Source organism: Microchirus variegatus (genome assembly GCF_963457635.1).
Source record: "Microchirus variegatus genome assembly, chromosome: 8".
Lineage (NCBI taxonomy): Eukaryota > Metazoa > Chordata > Actinopteri > Pleuronectiformes > Soleidae > Microchirus > Microchirus variegatus.
Window position 1 is genome coordinate 6200964 of NC_139809.1, and position 18989 is coordinate 6219952.

General features: G+C 41.8%; 1 protein-coding gene across 1 annotated transcript in view; it reads left to right on the plus strand.

Annotated features, from left to right (window-relative positions):
• Window positions 1-18989, plus strand: part of nell2a (neural EGFL like 2a) — a gene marked incomplete at its 5' end in the record, with an annotated part of 92600 nt that overhangs the window by 20466 nt on the left and 53145 nt on the right. Inside the window, 5 exons of the mRNA XM_083893977.1 lie at window positions 1-113; window positions 2230-2332; window positions 5587-5681; window positions 7979-8084; window positions 9382-9510. The exon at window positions 1-113 is cut by the window's left edge and continues 16 nt beyond it. Of these exons, the coding sequence (XP_083750103.1) occupies window positions 1-113; window positions 2230-2332; window positions 5587-5681; window positions 7979-8084; window positions 9382-9510 (546 nt within the window). The remainder of the gene's footprint in view (window positions 114-2229; window positions 2333-5586; window positions 5682-7978; window positions 8085-9381; window positions 9511-18989) is intronic.

Sequence of the window (18989 nt, forward strand, 5' to 3'; positions counted from 1 at the left end):
AGAAGATGAATGGCCTGGACGGTTGCTATTGTGAGAGAACGTGCAGTATCAAGGGGGTCGTCTACAGGGAGGACGAGGGCTGGACAGATGGCTGCAGGAACTGCACATGCACGGTGGGATGCTTGACTGTGTGTGTGCGTGCGCGTGTGTGTGTGTACATGATGTATATGTCACATATGCATCTTGAGTAAACATGCTCGTCGCACTGCGTGTGTTTATGTTATTGTGTGTCTACATGTGTGAAGGTGTCATAAATGTGTGCGATTGTGTACAAAAAAACAAAACCTGCTGTTGTTGTTTTTTTTATTCCCTGGTGTTGTGTTTGTATGCACACACCTCTACATTTACATACATCGGTTGCTCCCCATTGTAAGCCTCGTCTTTTTGTTTTGCTCCCTTGTTCGTCAAGTGTGTCAAGGTGGGGGGTGCAGGCGCCCGTTGTCGGCCCCTTGTGTTTTCATTATTTCCTTGCGTTGTAGGAGCGTTGCCCCTAGTTACCCAAGAAAAAGGTACTGTATTGAAAAAAAAAAAAAAACAACAGTATGCAGGATTACAGCAGTGCTTAGTAATGCTCGGTTCTCTCAGGAGCCCGCTTTCATAAAGTTGGAATAATTGCCAATAAGAAAATTAGAAGCAAACGGAGATCTGGGGCTTGTATCTAATCAGCGAACAGATTTTACCCCCCTGTCAGTTTACCTAGCTTTTGGAACATGAAACTCATTCTGCGACTGAAGTTCTCCAACCAGTCAATGAGATGCCTTCATGCACCACTACCCGACATGCAAAAAAAAAAAAAAAGAAGGAAGGAAGGAAAATCACATAAGTCTCAGTGCACTGCACCTAATTGCTCTTGACAGATGATAATTATCATTAGGGATTTGTTCTGCCCACTCATCCTATGAAATCGCTCTCATTGCCAGGAACGGTGTGTTTCCATTCCTTGCGCCGCAATTAAGGAATTAGGCGGGACATGTTCCTTACCTTATGTGTGCCGATTAGACGTGACCTTTAAAACTCAAAGGTCACACATTAAGATGTTATCAATTATGCAGATGAGGTTCATAGATGTTGCTGTCACAGAGCTTTCATGCGTGGAAGCGATGCTAATTACAGGCAGAGCCGGATAAAAACAGAAATAGCATTTTAAAAGTAATACGCGTGTGTGTAGGAGTTACTGTTGAAATCTGATGTAGGTTATGAGTCAGTTTTTTTCTCTAGTTTTCGCTTTCAAAGTTTGTAAATATGTTTTTATCACATCCATCGTTTATTATAGAAACATTTCGATTGAGATTAATTCGTTTTAATAGAGTTCAACGTTTGTACCAGTATAATAAAAGAAAGTAAGCCTTTACAGCCTTACAAGCAGTCTGTCTTAGTTTCTTATACTATTGTTGGTGTCATAACCTACTTCAAGTAGAGTTTTTGACGATAAAACAGTACTGGCAAGTATCAAAATATCAAAAGAAAATACCACAGTTGTAGATTTTAATTCACTGGTGGATTGCCCATGCTTTTACCGAACAATTTTCAGGGGTTTGCGATATTAGTATTTAGGCGGGCTGGCGGTGCCTTGCATGTCACAGCAGTGTTCTTTAGTTCAAAATACAGTTGCGCGTCTTTTTAACTGGAGCACGGAAGAAAGAGAGAAAACGTAACGCCCATTTTGTCCTTAAATGGCCTTGCCCTGCCTTTCTGAGCTGCTTCACCTTTACGCTCCTGACCGGTCTCTTAGGTTATATTCGTTCAAATGCCATTGGTGCAGAATGGCCAAAAACGCCTCCGATTTGGCCTTCCTGTAGGATTCGCAGAAAAGTCGTCATCGACTTTTTTGACCATCCCAACCTAATTAACATGTGTACCAAGTTTCCTTCATGTACGTTAAACCCGACATCAGATGACCTAATAGAAGTTTTTGGGGTCAGGTTGTAGCCCCTCCCACTTTCAATGTGTGAGTGCCATTCACCGCACAACTTTCAGATGTAAATGTTCACCAGTCCGGATACGGTCGCAGAAATCCGTGAGTTTTGGGACATGTTCAGGCCTTGAAAAACGCGAAAAATAAGTCCTTCAGTTTCAATAAGGTTCTTGCGCAGCTCGTGCTCGAACCCTAACAAGTATTCTGTATGTATGAATGTGTGCACGTATATTTTACACATCTTTTATTTACACATATAAGTGTAAGAATCTATCAGTATTTCAAACGTCTTGTCTTTCTCTCGACTCCCCCAGAATGGCACGGTGCAGTGTGAGGCCATCTCCTGCCCTCCTCCTCAGTGTCCGGCTGCCACAGCGCCTGCCTACGTGAAGGGTGCCTGCTGCATGGAGTGCCAGCGTGAGTGGAGTACCCTTAACCCTGTCACGCTTCCACACTTATGCAATCATGGACACTATTGTGCACAAACACCACGGCGCAGACACGACCTCCACCTCCACCACCTCCACCACCACATTTAGAGCACACATCAAATGATGTGTCTCCAATGGAGCTGTCTAACAATTGACCAGGGCTCTGCTGTGTTGCTAAGCTACCTCCTAACATGCCTCTTGGGACGTGTCCACCCTTTTTGCATTGATCAATCAATTATTCACGAGTGTGCTTCAAAACACAGATGGCCACCAGTCGCACAGACAGGAGCCACTGAATCTGCGGCTGTCGCACGAGACATAAAATAGTTTCTGTGATTGTGGACACGACTGTGTGAAAAGTAAAGAAGAATGGAATGTTAAATGCCTCAAATGATGATCACTTCTGGTCTCGTCTTCTTAAATGTCCATTTTAAACTTCAGAGCGCTGGCATGTTCTCCGCTGAATAAATGATGCTCTTTCATCACGTATCTACGCAGAGGGTTGGTTCATCTGCAGCAGTGAACTCTTATTAGCCTTCTCTCCGTGGCCCTCATGCATTTCATATTCTCTCAATTCTCATCTCAATAGAAATGGATTTTAGAGGATATTAGCTTCTCTCACCCTAACATTGCTCTGATATAAACCCAAATGAGATGTGATGGGGTTTTTTTTTTATGTTAAAATGCAGAAAGTGTTGTCTGTCTGCGTTGAATACGAAATCTAGCAAGGGCAATAAGCAGGGTTAGTATAACAACAACTAATACTACTACTGTGTTCTTACATGTGACTTACACACTGTTTCATTTAATAAAAGTGTAATCATTTTCAAGAGTATATATCAGAATATACAATACAGTACTATGTTATAGTATTCTATGCTACTAGTGCAGTGCCTGTAGGAAGTATGTATTCCTATAGTGGGAGCTGAAGAAGATTTTTTCAGTTATGGTAATGCATGATAAAGAACTGGCGTGGCTGACACAGGTGACACTACAGCTAGCTACGCTAATGCTAATCAAACATTAAAACATTTGCGTTGTGCCTGATGAGTTTGCACAGTCTTTGTATTATGTTAGCAATTGTAGCCTAGCTAGCTTACCTTTGGAAACAGGTTCGCCAAGTTAGCCGCAAAGTAGTAGCATGCTAATGCAAAATAAAAAACTGTGCTCGCGTATTGGTGAGTGGACACCGACTTTGTCGTTCCAGTATAACACCATGTTCTGCGGTGAACCGTGTGAAAATGTCTCACCCACCGTGAGGACAGCCTCTTCACTCCCACCTCCCACCTGCTCCAGACAGCGCAGCTACTGCTGATGAGCCGCTGTCTGCCTGGTGTAGCGTGATACATCAGCGAATGTGCAGCAGGAAATATCAGCGAAAATTAAAATCCCTCCAAAAAAGGGCCATGCTCAACCCATGTCCAAAGTTCGCTGGTGCCAATCCCAGCTGATAAAGGGGCACATAAGGCAAAATTTGGGGCCAGGTTGGCTGTCCATCACAGGGCAAACGCACAGAGATGAACAATTCACTCCCACATTCACACCTAGAGACATGTTTAGAATGAACCTAATCACAGTGGGTGGAAGACGGAGAACCCACACACGCACACTGAGAGAACACGCTAACGACCGAGGGCCTTCGTATGTGGAGCCGCTGCTTCCCTGTGTGGGCTTCTATATTATACCATGCTATACCACACTATACTATACTGTGTGTGTGTGTTCAGTATTTCTTTGCGCAGTTATCTCCATCTCTTGTGGAAGCCGACTTCACTCGAGTACATTCTCAGCGCACACACACACACACACACACCCACACACACTCTGCCGCTGATGCAAAGCGAATAACAGACACGTTTTAACTTGTTATCAGTCATAAACCGTTAGTCTTGGATTCTAATCAGCTCGTGTTGGCATTATTTCTGCTGACCCACGAGTCGCGGCTTTGCGACGCATCGGTTTAATGTACGATTGGGTGAATCTGCTGCCGTGTTACACAAATATAAACACATAGCAGGTAAGCCCCCTTAAACTCAACACCCATGTGCAAACTTATCTCTGCGAGGTAGACAAACACACGCCGCTAATTATGCATGCTTGAGTGCTGGAGAGAAGAGAGCAGCAAGTTCCCCCCCCCCCCGCTACAAAGACACGACTGGCTCTCTTAAAGCCTTATCTCGCAGCACAAGGCCTCGCAGGGACAAGTTCTCGGTCTGTGTATTTTTTCTCCCCCCCGATGGTCTTTCAAGGAGAACGTCAAATGACTGTTTCAGAAGTCCTTCGCTTTCATGATGTCCTGCTTTGTAATGGGGCCCAACCTGCAGGTGTCAATCATTCCCTCTAACCCATATCGGTGTGAGTCTGTCTGACCCCGACTGCTCATCAAACACACTCTGTGCTCGCCTCGCTGTTCTGACACTGTCCACACGGTCAGGGATGGCCAGTATTTCTGATACATTTGTTCAAGATACAGCGTTTTATTATGATACGCTGCTGTATTTTGTGGTTTATTGTGATACGTTTATGACTTTATGACGTATTTGGTGTTTTATTTTAAAATACATTTTGTTGGATTTTGCCACACATACTGTATATGCTAATACAACTTGGGATGGTGAGTGTCTCAATCAGACGTGACAACCGAGCTGTGGATAGGAATGATCTTTTTTCGCAATAAGGATTTGTACAGAACAATAAGCCAATCATATTTATAGCAGCGTAGCAAACAATCTCAAATTTGGACACATTCTTCCCTGAGCCGTCATCATTCCTGCTCTGCTCTCTCTCTCATAACATGTATTGAGTCAATTCATTAATATAGAAAATACTGCAAGATAAATAAGAATTGTTTGCTATAATGGGGTAACTTATTTGCTTGATTTCCATTGTCCTTTTTTGAATCTTTGTTAATTTTAATAAGTTCAGACATTCGCTGTTGCTTTTTGACACATTTGGGGACTGAATAATTCATCCACTTTTTTTTAGCTCAATAGTACAATATTAATTTGCTTAACCAGAGAAATCAGTCTATGAATCTTAGAGCAATACACACACACTTAAGACACAGTCACAATCATTTATTTAGCGGTAATGCATTATAGATACGCCTCAGACACAGAGTATTATATTGAATATGATGCCGCTGAAGAAATATAACTTTCAAGGGAGCTTTATGTGTACACTGTTTCTCATGTTGTATTTAGTTGTGTGTTCTGATGATGGTTCCGTGTTCTCTTCCAGCTGTTTGCCTGTTCGGCGGGAGAGAGCTGTTGGTGGACGGCGATCGGAAGGCTGTGCGCGACTCCGCCGGCAGGTGTCTGCTGTTTGAATGCAGGGTGAGTCATGTCAACACATGCTTGTACGGAGAGACTTAAAACACATTTTTTGAAAACATTATTTTAAAAGGAATCTTATTGAATCACTCTTCAGAAGGAGACATAGGGTGCATTCACACCAGTCTTTCTTAATTGGACCCTAGTTCGCGTGCTCCGAGAGTCAGGTTCATTTGGGGAGGTGCAACCGAATTCTGATGCACCTAAAAATGTAGGTCTCGGTTAGTTTCAAGTGAACCAGATGCAGGAAGTGGACTGCAACTCAGGGCATTGTGGGTAACCGCAACCAAAACACGCACGTGTAGAGCGATAACCGATAAATGGCTGAGCCCTTTGTTGCAGCGTATATGTGTCGTATGTTCACTTCAAAAGATAGGATTTGATGCAACTAACGATTATTTCTGTTTCGGATTAATCTGTCGATTATTTTCTCGATTAATCGATTGGTTCAGAAAACATTAAAAAAACGTTGATCAGCGTTTGTCAAACCTGGAAATGACGATGCTCTCGTATGTCTTGTTTTGTGCACAAACCAAAATGATTCAGTTTTAATGATTTCTTTGTTATGTGGAGCAAAGAAACAAAGAAAATATTCACATTTAAGAAACTAAAACAATCAGAAATCTTGTTTCAATAATGAAAAAAGCTTAAAACTGATTAATAATAATCAATTAATCAACAATTAATTGTTTCAGCTCTAGATGCAGTGCCATGTTTTGCTCTTACGTGGCAATGGCTGAGTGAGTTTTCTTGTTCATTGTTTGTCTTGTCTTCTCCTTCAGTCATTTTTGCTGTAGCACCCCCCTCAGGCGAGGAGGGGAATATGTTATTCAAAAGGTTCGATTTGTTTCGCGAAAGTGTGAAGGCAAACTCGGACCGGCTTCATGACGCAGCCCCAAATTGAACATTTGAGGCCCCAGTCGTACCGAGTCTGGCGGAATATTAGGTGCGAAAACTATATACAAAACAAAATATCATAAAAACTCATTTAACCAAACACTCCCAGTATTAGCTCACTGAATACTCCTTGCAGTTAACCTTGGTCCACTGAGTGCTGAATTTCTTTACACTGATCTTACATTGTATAATTTGTAATAGGTATCGGCTGAATACCTCATCACTTTTCCAGAGCGGTGGGCGTGTCAGTCACAGCACGCACACAACCATTTCTCAGCACCAATCACCAGACACCACATTGGTCCCAAATCATGTTTATTTTCTGATTATTCAGAGTATGTAGCTTTTGTCTGCCTGGAGCACCAGATGGGTGGGTCGCTCACTTTTGGGGTGTAATTCACTTGATGATATTACGCCAGGCAGGCCCAATCAATCACACAAAAGTGATTTGAAGTTTTTAATCATACATCTCTGTCACGGCAAACCAGCATTGCCATGAATCCTGCAAAAGGCCCCTGCTCAATGCTCAAATCTGCAGCTTCAGACAGCTGTGTGGCTGGTGTGGCCACACCTGGACCATCTGTAGTCCCAGTTTATTGACTGGCAGATCCCAGGCAGATCAAAGAAATGAGGACAGGGAGTTCTGTCAGTCTGCCCACGGCTGCAGATTTCTCCAGGCTTCCCTTGACAGCTGCTTGTCATGCCTCTGATCTTCTGTCAGCCTGCTGGCTGCAGGGGGGGGGGGTGAGGTAGAAGAGGTGGTTATGTGGTTAAAAAGTCAATGATGAAGCTTGTTTGGAAAGTAGTTTGGTGACTTTTTAGGGAGACGCTTCTCCCAGGATTTCACATGAGCAAGTGGAGATGTCATTGTCTTACAGAAGGAGTTTTTTGATATGATCCTCATTGCTGTGTGCTAGATTGAGAAGGTCTGTTGTTGCTGTCCGACTGTGTACGGTGTTAATGTGTATAAATTAGCATCAGTCAGGGGGACATGGATGAGATCATTAGAGAGACCTGCCAAAGGCATGCTGGGTAAAAGAAGCCCCTAATTAGGTTTTACACTCCGACTAAACACACATGCAGGGATAATCCAGAAGATTGATTCACTGTTTGTGTAATAAAGATGTGCAATGAATCACGTTGTAAATCATTGTGAAGAACAGGAGGGAAGAAGAAGAAGAACACTTTTCTCCTCTTTCACAAGTTGTTCGGCATGGGGAAGAAAAAAAAGGCTATTGATGAAATGCGTAATTGGCTTGTAATGAATACACGGGGAGGAGGAGGGGAAGCGGGAGAGTGACAGACAAAACATGATGGATGAATACTTACCTTCATAATTGCATCAAGGCCCTGAGAGAGTAACTCACGAGGACTGTTGTCTCTCTCTCTCTCTTTACACACAGGACAAGACGATGCATCGAGTGGTCCCCAGTGAACCGTGTCCAGAACCCAACTGTCCAGAGTCAGAGCAGATCGCCTTGAATGACAGATGCTGTAAAGTCTGCAGAGGTATGGAGGATAAGTCAACATATAATATATTATTATGGTACAGTGTTTAACATTATTTAGACAACTCATGACTTCACTTGTGACCAGCAGTCATTTTTTACTAAAGATCCTTTTGTAAAAGCATAAATCAGTGTTTGGAAAATGTGTTTTTTTACATACGTGAATGGATTTACTTTTGTAATTTGTTTCGCTCAACATATCTATCTGTACCGTTAGCGGTAACACTTTACAATAAGGGTCCCTTAATTAACGTTATTTAGTACATTATTAAGCATTAATTAATGTTTAATATTATACAATCATTATTCATTAGTTGAAGGTGCCATATGTAAGAATGTGGCCAAAAAACGGTTACTACATTCAAATTCAAAATACTGAGGTCTTTTAGGTTTGGTTTTCAGACGTAACTGGCAACCCGTTGTTGCTCGGCAGCTGAGACTATACTGACTGCAATGATTGGTAGACGGCGGTAGGTGGCGCCACATGCCAAAACATGATTTGCAGCCTGCAAAATATATTTTTTAATGCAAATATTTTGTCTGTACTGTTGTTGTTGGTGAGTTCAGTTTGTTATATGAACATTATTCCTGAGTCTCTGTGACATATTAGGAGGATTTTATGGCCAGTTGTTTTAGATTTATTACATAATGCACCTTTAACATATTAGTTAATGCATTAATAAGCAGTTAATTAATGTTTACTACTCAAAGTTAGTTTATAAATTATTAAGCTACTTGATGACATATACAGCACAGCATTAATAAATGATGACCTAAATGAATTGTTTATTAATGCTCATCCAGGAAACATGTACACCATATAGCGAATGATTAGTAGATGCATTAGTTCGCTGTTACTTAATGCTTATCCACTCCAAATAAACGCCATTTGCAAATGATTACTAGAGACATTATTAACGGCTTACGAACATATTAACGCGTAATAATTTATTAGCTAACTCTGAGTATTAATTAACTGCTTATTAATGCATTAACTAATATGTTAACTAATGCTATGTAATACATAATAATGATTGTTAATATATTATACAACAGTTATTGTAAAGTGTTACCATATTAGTATGTTTTTTTTCCTGTTTGAATGATTATTAAGACTGAAGAATCTTTGGAACTCAGAGGAGATTCATGTATTTTTCTCGTAATACACCTGGGAAAGTATAAGACCCACTCAGGACACTCTGAGAAAAGGTTATGTCATCGCGACCATAACCTTTCTTACCACCTCCATAACTTCTCTCCTTTGGGTCTCAACCTGCTCCTCTCTGCGCCTCGTGCAGGTCATGACTTCTGCTCCGAGGGCCACAGCTGTGTGGAGCACTCAGACTGTGTGAACCTGGAGGCAGGAGACTGCTGTGTGTGTAAGGACGGCTTCCGCCCACTCCGAGAAGATAACGCCTACTGTGAAGGTAAGACACGGCCCGGGAATAATGAACCCTGACTTTTAGGTTGAAGTTTGTTTGCCGTCCAAGAGGTTGGATATGTGGTTGTTTTCTTTGAAATGAATGCAGAGGCTGCTGCATCCGTGGTGTTTTAAAGGTTCTGGTATTCTGACCGTTCGGTCTTTGCTTGATTAATTCCATCCATTATCCTCATCCTTTATCCTGTTAGTGGTAACACTAATGGTTCCAGTAAGAAGCATTTTGATCCAGAGAACCCTTTTAAACCCTTTTAAAGGGGTTCTTGGTAACACTAAGGGTTCTCCTATAAGGACAAGCCAAAGAACCTTATACTTATTTCTAAGAGTGTATAGAAACACTCACACCTACGGTCAATTTAGAGTATTCCCCAAATCGGCATGTTTTTGGACTGTGGGAGGAATCCGGAAAAAAACCCGTTAGACAATCTACGCACACACGGGGAGAACATGTAAGGTCCTTGCAGAAAGGCCCTTGTTCCAACCAGGGCTCGAACCCCGGAACCTGGGTCTTCTTGCTGCAAAGGCGAGAGCGCTAACCAATACACCAACCGTGGGCCCTGATCTAATTTCAGTTCTATGGAATCAACACACAACTAGCAACATCACAACATGCCTACTATTCAAGATGATGAAGGTATAAAAATTTCAACATTGAGCTCATGTATAGGTTTTTGTACCTTTCAGTTCAGTGTTTTTGTTCCCATTCCTTTGGCTGTAAATATGCAAGTAAATTAAATTAAGTAATCAGTTAAAGCTCACATAGAGTGGTCCTGTTGCACATATATGTTAGTTATGGAGGTCTACTTACATATATTAACTTGTTTTTATGGTCAAAAACCTCCTAGTTGCTGTAAACTAGCCGATAGAAATCCTCTTTTCTGACAGTGTTTTTCAGCCGTGATGTTTCAGAGTGAACTTTCACCCCCAGAAGACAGAGTCTTGTGATTGGCCAGTACTATCCAGCACATCCGTTCTCAGAACTGGAGCGCCCCCCTCTGGAACGGCGGATGCACTGCTCCTCATTATCAAAACATTGTTTTAACAGTGTTTAAAAATAGCTTTGTCACGACTCCCCGCCGCAGTCCCATTTATGACTTTAAACCGGAGTCAGACCCAGAGTCAGAAGACACTGTTGCTCGTGAAACACCTCCACAACGGACGTTATTCTTCTTCTGCGGTTCAATGTACGCAACCGGATGTGCCCGGACTACCGCCTGGAGCAGGACGATCGGTTGTCAGGAGAACCGCTGCTTACATAACTATTATGGGATTTTCAGTGATCTCGTTGAGCCCCGAGATTACAATAAAACACAACGTTCTCAGCAATGGCTGAACTGTTTGTTTCGAACCGTCAGGGCTTCTTAAACAAGGTAATGACGCAGATACACACCAAAAAAAACAGCGATAATAGGAACTTCCGGTCTAGTTCCGCTTTAACTCTTCACTTGTGATCACTTGAGTCTTAGGGCATTACATACATTTTATAAGCAGTTTCTTTACATGTATACATTTCTTTCACATTTTCAGTGAACATGTTGATTCTTTAGTGTCAGCACAGCCTGATTAATTTTTGTAAGATGAGGCTCTCCATCGATCACGCCCCCTAATGCATTTTATATTAACATTTAGTTTTTTATTGATGCCAGTTGTCATGTTGCTCCTTGTCCTGCCATGGATACCTTTATCCACGCATTATTCTCTGCTGACAGGGCAAAAATGTCCCTGAAAAAGTTTTGTCCTACAAACTTAGCGTATAGAAAAAGAAAAGGTCAAAAAACATACAATGCAGACTTTTTCGAAATAACAATAAATTGTTGAATTAATCCTTTTTTGTTTCACATAATCCTTCAGTTGATGGGAAAGCGTAATCCTCTCATTATTTTCAGAATGCATTCCGAGAGACTAATGTTTTCGCTTCTCCGTCAAATAACATGCTGAGGGTCTTTATGTTTGCGTGTAATCACGCTGAGGTCCACATGGCTTGTTGTACTTTGCATACAAAAATAATCGTCATAATAGGAATAAAAACAACATTACAATTATATGATTAAATAAAATACTCGTATATGCAAAATAATAAAACAATCAATACAATCAATTGTAAGCAAACCTGGAAAAAACTAATGTGTGTTTGCTTCCCTGATCTCCTCTGGCAGGTGAAGGTGAAGCGATGTTGAAACTCGAACTAATTACACACTCACAACACTGATGGTGTTTCAGCTCAAGCCGTCATCTCGCATGCATCATTAAAAAATGATGCAGGCTCGATCAATCAGCCAAGGCTACCCCCTGTAGTGTATCATACATCTCACAGAGTAAACGCTGTCTCTGTGTGATTTGTGAATGGACGCGCCATCGGACATATTCACATTCATATGCAAATGGCAAAATATACTGCACGTCCTTCTCCACGCGTCCTTTTCCTTTTGTATTTGTTCGTTTTTTTAAAGCTAAATTTGAGATTGTGAGTGCATGCCTTGGCTGATTATTATTATTTAATCATTACTCTTCATGAGAAATATCTCTCTGAAATGTTGCTCTGTGTCTGCTGGGTTCATTAATGCAATTAACGCTCCTCCACTGTTTTTTCGGCTATATTTGACTCTCATTTCCCTGAAGATGGAAAGATATTACTTTCTTTGAACAGCCGTGTAATTCACGTGTTTTAAAGAGCGAGATAATGTGAAATATTAGACTCATAATTGGTCCGATTTTTCTTTTCCCGATCAAACGTTGACATTTTTATGCTCTGCGAACAAACTCCGTTAGACATTTGTCAGATTGTATTTTTTGCAGCTGGTTGATTCTTGTTTCATTTTTCGTGTCATGTGTGAAATATCCAAGCCGCCCAAACACTTTGCACTTTACTGTTGTATAAATAAGGGCAGAGGAGAACGGTCTCTGCACCAGTGTGAAAGTAAGTACAAGCAGACAGGCTTTTAATATCAATACTTCACATCCAGACTATTCATCTCAAGAGTGGCCCCGACTCTTGCTATAAAATTGGATGGCAGTGTTTGTGGTAAGTGTTTACATCAGAGACTACACAGAGAAACCCGAAATTGACTCAATTTACTGATGGAGTTCTCTCAAAAGCGATTGATTTTTGGTGTGTCTCTGTAACTCACTTACTTCATATGGTTTGTGTGTGTGTGTGTGTGTCGTGTGTGTGTCGTGTGTGGGCAAATGAAAGAACAGACTCGCCAAAGACGGATGTATCAGAGGATTTTTGTGTTCATTTAATCTGCGAAACCATCTTTGTGTCCACGTCGGAGATGCACAGGAAGATGAGTGAAATGCGCCGCTTTCATTTCCAGATGAGTTTCAACGCTGGCGAGATGAGATGTGAATTCCGACAGTGAGAAACAGTGACATGATCAAACAGAAGAAGACACACACACTCACACACACACACACACACACACACACACACACACACACACACTCCTAGTTTTCTTTTTTCGCAGGAGACGCATTCGCTCGCATTGTATGGCTCTTGTTAAACGGTGAAAAGAAAAATCACGGGCAGCCCGAGACGGATACTAGCTCTTTAAAACATTCCTAGGTCAGAGATGGGCTGAAAATAGATGATGAGATCACTGCTGTGTAAATTTTTCATGGAAGCAGCAGTAGGCAAAACTCAGGGGGATACGAGCTCCGTCTTTGTGTGAGTCTGTGCGTACAGGTGCATATCTGTGTGTGTGTGTGTTTGAGTTCTCAGAGAAAGAGCCCACTTTTCCTCTCAGTACAGTCAGCATGATGACGGTCTGCTCTGCTACATGCTTGCATGTTTAGGGGCAGAAGTAGAAAGAGGGGCGAGCAGTGGAGAAAGTGACAGACCGTGTGATTGTCTCTGAAATGAACCATCAGTACTGTTCGGCGTGCGCAAACAGTCAACTAAACACACGTTCTTGGCAAATAGAATGGAAGCACAATATTCTTATAAGTAGGGCATCGTTTCAGTCCACTTGCGCACTATGCACAGTGTGTGGATCAATGGCGACTGCTCTAAGGGAAGCTCAGCTTCCTCTAAAATTTCACCAAATACCACGTTGTGTTTACATTTCAGTACTAAACGTGTGCTAGAACGCGATTAGAAGTACAACGAAACTTAAGGGACAGGAAATGACATAAGCCACAGAGGCTGCTGGGAGCTTAACAGCAGTTATCATTTGGGAAAGTGATCATTTGCAGGCTCCTAGCAGGCAAATTGCCGTCATATATAACATGTATCCATTGGACAGATAAATCCTCTGAGGTTGCAAGTTTGTGTAGAACTCTGTGCTGCACTGTTTTCGCGGACTTCCGATTTTCAGATACCGTTGCCCTCGCCCGCACTCTCGTGTGTTTTACAGACAAAACAGAGCTCCGCGAGACAATAATTCCAAGAATTTAGCGCATTGTGACGTCCCAGTGAGTGCTGAAGTCAATATTGTGTGTTTTATCCCATGTACTTAGACTGAGGAGGAACACAAAAACATGAGTGAGTCATCTTTTTTAACACTTTGCCGACTGATAGGACCCAAATATAAGGATTTCAATGATTAAAAAGTTGATTTTGCATAATATGGGACCTTTAAAACTACTTGAATCTCAGCTTGTGCGATTGCACAAATGCAGCAAAAACATCACTTCCACGGAAGCTCAGCTTCTCTGGGAGTCAACGTAGCAGTTTTTGACAGCCACAATTACAACAGCGGAGCCTTTTCTGCCTCAGTCCTGTGTGCATTTTGTGGGAGAAGTCTGTGGACAAATAGCCGGTCGTCGTGGTGTGTTATTTGCTCGGCGATATAGCCCATTTTCATTTGTACACATACACTGTAAATAAAAACACTATCATGGCGTTTCAGTTTTACATAATTCTCGCGTTCCCTTGTTCTGGTTGTTCATGTGCAGAATTTATGTACAAATAAATGGGCCTGAAATGAGCATCCACCGTTTTAGAGCCCAGCAACTGTCACTGGTGTGGACTATTATGTGTGCAGTCTTTAAAAAGTCGCAGGCTACAGGAGTTGTGGATTGTTGTGGATTCCCCTGCTCACTACCAAAAGTGCAGAGTAATAATAAAGCTGCTAAAGCCTAGGCCAGAATGGTAAAAAAAAAAAAAAAAAAAAAAAAGTAAAGAAACACTGCAATCTTTACTTTTGTTTTAGAAATGCTGGTTCTTCAGCTTCAAGCCACTTTACCTAACCTGCTAATACATCTCCAGATTCACTCTGGTTTTTGAACGGCTTTTGTCTCCGCTGTGCTAAGCCTCGCTAAACCTGTGTTTCTTATGTGCTGTGTCGGCCATTATCGCGGCCTTTGATACTTACCCGACTGGAACATGATCTTCCCACAGTGGCCAAAAGTTGTCACCCAGAGACGTTGCAAAACGAGAGTAAAACAAAGAGTGAACGGTAAATAACGGCTGAGGGCAGTGTCTCTGTGGATAAAAACACCGCTGCACACTTGTAGAGGGTCTTTAAAGATGGTTGACGGGGATTCGTTTTGGATTATCTCTGTCCATGGTTCTGAAACGGTGGTACGTGTACCGCCAATGGTACGCACATTTTCTCTGCTGGTAGTTTCTACTGTATACGTGATCGGAGTGTGTAGAAAATGAAATAAAGAACAAAACGATTTATAATAAATCAAATAATAATAATTACCGTCACCTTATCTCTCACTTAAAGGTACAATATGTAGTATTTATGGGTTTATATAACCCAAAATCCACTTTTGTATACATATCATGTGCTCCTGCATTGTCTAGTCGCTGTATAATAGTTTTTGTTTCATTTTCGTAGTGTTTCAAAAAGTCATGTAAAATAACATGACAGCGGGCCGCCGTTGCATAGCCACTGTTAGCAGCGAGACGCCATGTTTCTACCGGAGCCTGTAAGGACAAACGCGAGAGAACAAAACAAGCGTCTCTTTACTTGTAGCGGAAGTCCCGCCTCCACTCTCTCCGCTTCGTCTGCTACGGCCGCGGTAGCTCGCCCTCTCCCTCGCCTCATGAAACTCATCTGCTGACACGGAGAAAGACAACGAGGACGACATTTGACCGGCTGCGGATACCGTAGCGCTCAGGGAAGGGAGGGGGTGAGCAGAGCAGCAGGTCTTTGTTGTAAATTTCCGCCTCTCCTCTAGATGGCACTATAAACTACTTATTTCCCCTTTAATCTCAATCTAATTTCACTATACCAGTTTCTGACGTTGATGTGAGGAAGAAGAGGAGGATGAGAGGGTAAATAATCTATTTTAATGTTGACGATAACGGTGTCTCAGGTGGTACTTTGTATAAAATCATTGATCCATGTTAGGTTTTTTGAAGAAAATGGTGCATATTCTTAACATAAACTATAATTCATGTCGCGTAGTCCTGAACATGTATCTGACGGAAGAAGTCAAGGCTGTTACATCACCTACGATTCGATGCGTTTGTTTTATGTGAACACGCATCAGTCCGACTGCTGCTGCTGCTGCTGCTGCTGCATCTGCCTTTTTTTAATGTCACGAGGTAGCAGCAGGCTAATTGGCACAGACTGAAGAGCGCAGCCTTCCCTCAAAAGCCAATCCCCGTCACGATGAGCTCTGAGCCTCTGGGCTCTCCCACCTGCTGTGATCCTGACCCTCAACACACACACAGGCAAACACGTACACATTCTGACTGGCTGCGCGTTTGTTTACACACGCCTCACCTCCGCGACCTCGCTGAAATGTCAACCGCAATAGACAATTCCACCGTCATTCACACAGACCCCTCCAGTGCAAATAACCGTCTCTCTGCCACACTGCTTGACCAATATCCCGAAATGCCACACGGGTGTTTTTCGCTCTGCTCCTTTTTTTTTCCAGATGGGATCACATTTATTTCATTCACTGCTTTGTGGTTTAAAGTCAAGTGGATTATTTCGATGTCGGCCACGGATAAAACTTCAATAATTCTCAAATGACTTTGTAGTTAATCAAAGTTTCATCTTTTAAAATGTGAAACATTGAACTACTCGGTGGTCTGTGATGCTTATAGTTAATTGATACTGCGTTCAATGCATTGCACAAATGAATTGGTATTCAGTTCTGTGAATTTTGCTCATAAATGAACATTTTGTTTAACTAAAGCAGATTAAACACAGCGATGGAAAGGTGAACCTTTCTAAATGTTGCAGCATTCCACTCAGTAATAAGTGGCTATAAAATGAATGGATAGATAATTGCAGGAGTATTCCAGTCACAATGCAATAAAAAAACAAGAAAAGACAAAGAGGGGGAACAAAATGCAGCAGCACATTTTGTTGTCAGCCTTTTAGAGCCCTAATAATAGCCCTATTTTTTATCTCCTTCTTGTTTAGACCTGTGGTTTAGGGGCTGCACTTGGTCACTTGGAGTGAAGAGTGATTGATGACGATGCTCCATCGATTTACACAAGGTGTAAAATCTTTCCCAGATTAATGACAGCGAGTGATGGAGGGTAAAAACCCCATCCACGCTCGTAAGGCACGTAAACATGTTGCAGTTTTGTTTAAATTATGAGCTGGGCTTAATTTAGCTAATGCAAAAATCAAGTATTGAATGTGAGACACTGTATGAAGACACCCACACATGTCATCTTCATGCAAGTAATCCAAGATTCATGGATGTTAGGCATAGGCATGGATCTTAAATCTTTTATCACATGCAGATTTATGACTTGTTGTCGTGTGTCGAATACAGTGTGTCGTGATCACGCGCGCACATTATTCACGTACTTTTGCAAACGACGATGTCGCGTCACTTCCTGGTTTTTTCAGTAAGCACCGGTCGGCTGTAAACCAAAGAGATGCAGAGATGTTCTACAGTGGGTGGTTGCAGAAGTTACCGAGAGAATTTAGTGACTAATTATAGAATTTACCTCTGATAAATGCTGCTGTGCAGCAGTGCTGCGCTGGTTTTGTATTTTAGGCCATGTTGAATCCCTCAGGGTTAACTACTAAAGCAACTACTAAAAGACAATGTGTAGGAGCCAGTATTGCGTTAAGTTAGTTTCGGGTTAGTTTGGATGATTAATGCAGGATTTCTTGTTACAGTGTAATTTGTGAACAGTTGAACCGTGGCATTAAGCCTTGGATTAAATATTCTTGCAAGGAAAGACACGTGGCTTTGTGAACATTTGATGTTTTAAAACCTTTCATTTATTAGATAAAGGCTACCGTGGACACTTTGATACCTTTGACAGCTATGATAGATAGAGGGATAGTAAGTGTCCCTTAGAAGCTGTGCTAGGTTTGGTGTGAAAGGTTTTTTTTATGTCCATTATGTTACTATTAAATCTATAGATCCTCATTCACAACCTGGAACATCCAACATCGAAGGGAATATTTCTGTGTGTTGTTGATCCACATGATTACACAACTCTTCCTCGCCTTGGTGATTGAGGAATTGAAACGGTACCTACTAGTCAAGCCTATAGGAAACGACTTTGGGTGGCTTTGGAATTAAAGGGGACATATTATGCAAAAATCTACTTTTTAATCGTTTAAATCCTTATATTTGGGACTCTGGAGGTCCTATCAGTCGGCAAAGTGTGAAAAAAGATGACTCACTCGTGTTTTTGTGGTCCTCCTCAGTCTAAGAACAGGAGATAAAACACGCGATGTTGACTTCCGCGCTCACTGGGACGTCACAATGTGCTAAATTCCTGGAATTGTTGTCTCGCGGCGCTCCGCTTTGTCCGTAAAACACTCAAGAGTGCTGGCGAGGGCAACGGTATCCGAAAAGTTATATTCTTGCACTCCACAGTGCAGCACAGAGTCCGACACAAACTTCCAGCCTCAGAGGATTTATCTGTCCAGTGGATACATGTTATGACGGCAATGTGCCTGCTAGAGCCTGCAAATGATCACTTTTCCAAATGCTAACTGCTGTTAGCTCCCAGTAGCCTCTGTGGCTGCTGTTTCGTTTGACTTTTTTTAAAAAGAGATACTACTAAACAGAGCGTTCTGAACAGGTCTGTTCTGGCAGGGTGATTGAACTGCTGTGGTGCTTCATCCTTATGGTGTTTTGACCAAAGCATGTCACAGACATGTTCATTAGGACACCAGGGAACTAGTTTAACTTGGAGAAATAGTGTATAATATGTCCGCTTTAAGTGTGTGTTTGCCACTACACAGTGTAAACATTTGTGAACTGAAGTTTTAATCACTAACGTTACCTTACAAAGTCCAAGTTCCTCCTTAGAGACTACGGACTGTAAGTTAAAGAGGCGGCTTACTGCATGTTTTAGGTGAAATTGTATGTGACGCTCTATTGCACTTACAGACACACACATGCAAGACAAACATGTCTCTTATTTGACATGTTCTTAGTCAGGTGTCAACAGTGAGTGATTTTTACATTTTGCCATATTCTCCCACTCAGTTGTTTTATTTTTTGCTGTGACTTCTCTGCACTTGTTTTGGATGTTTCTGAGCATGTTTGTTTGTGGAATATGATCGCTCAGTTTATTTA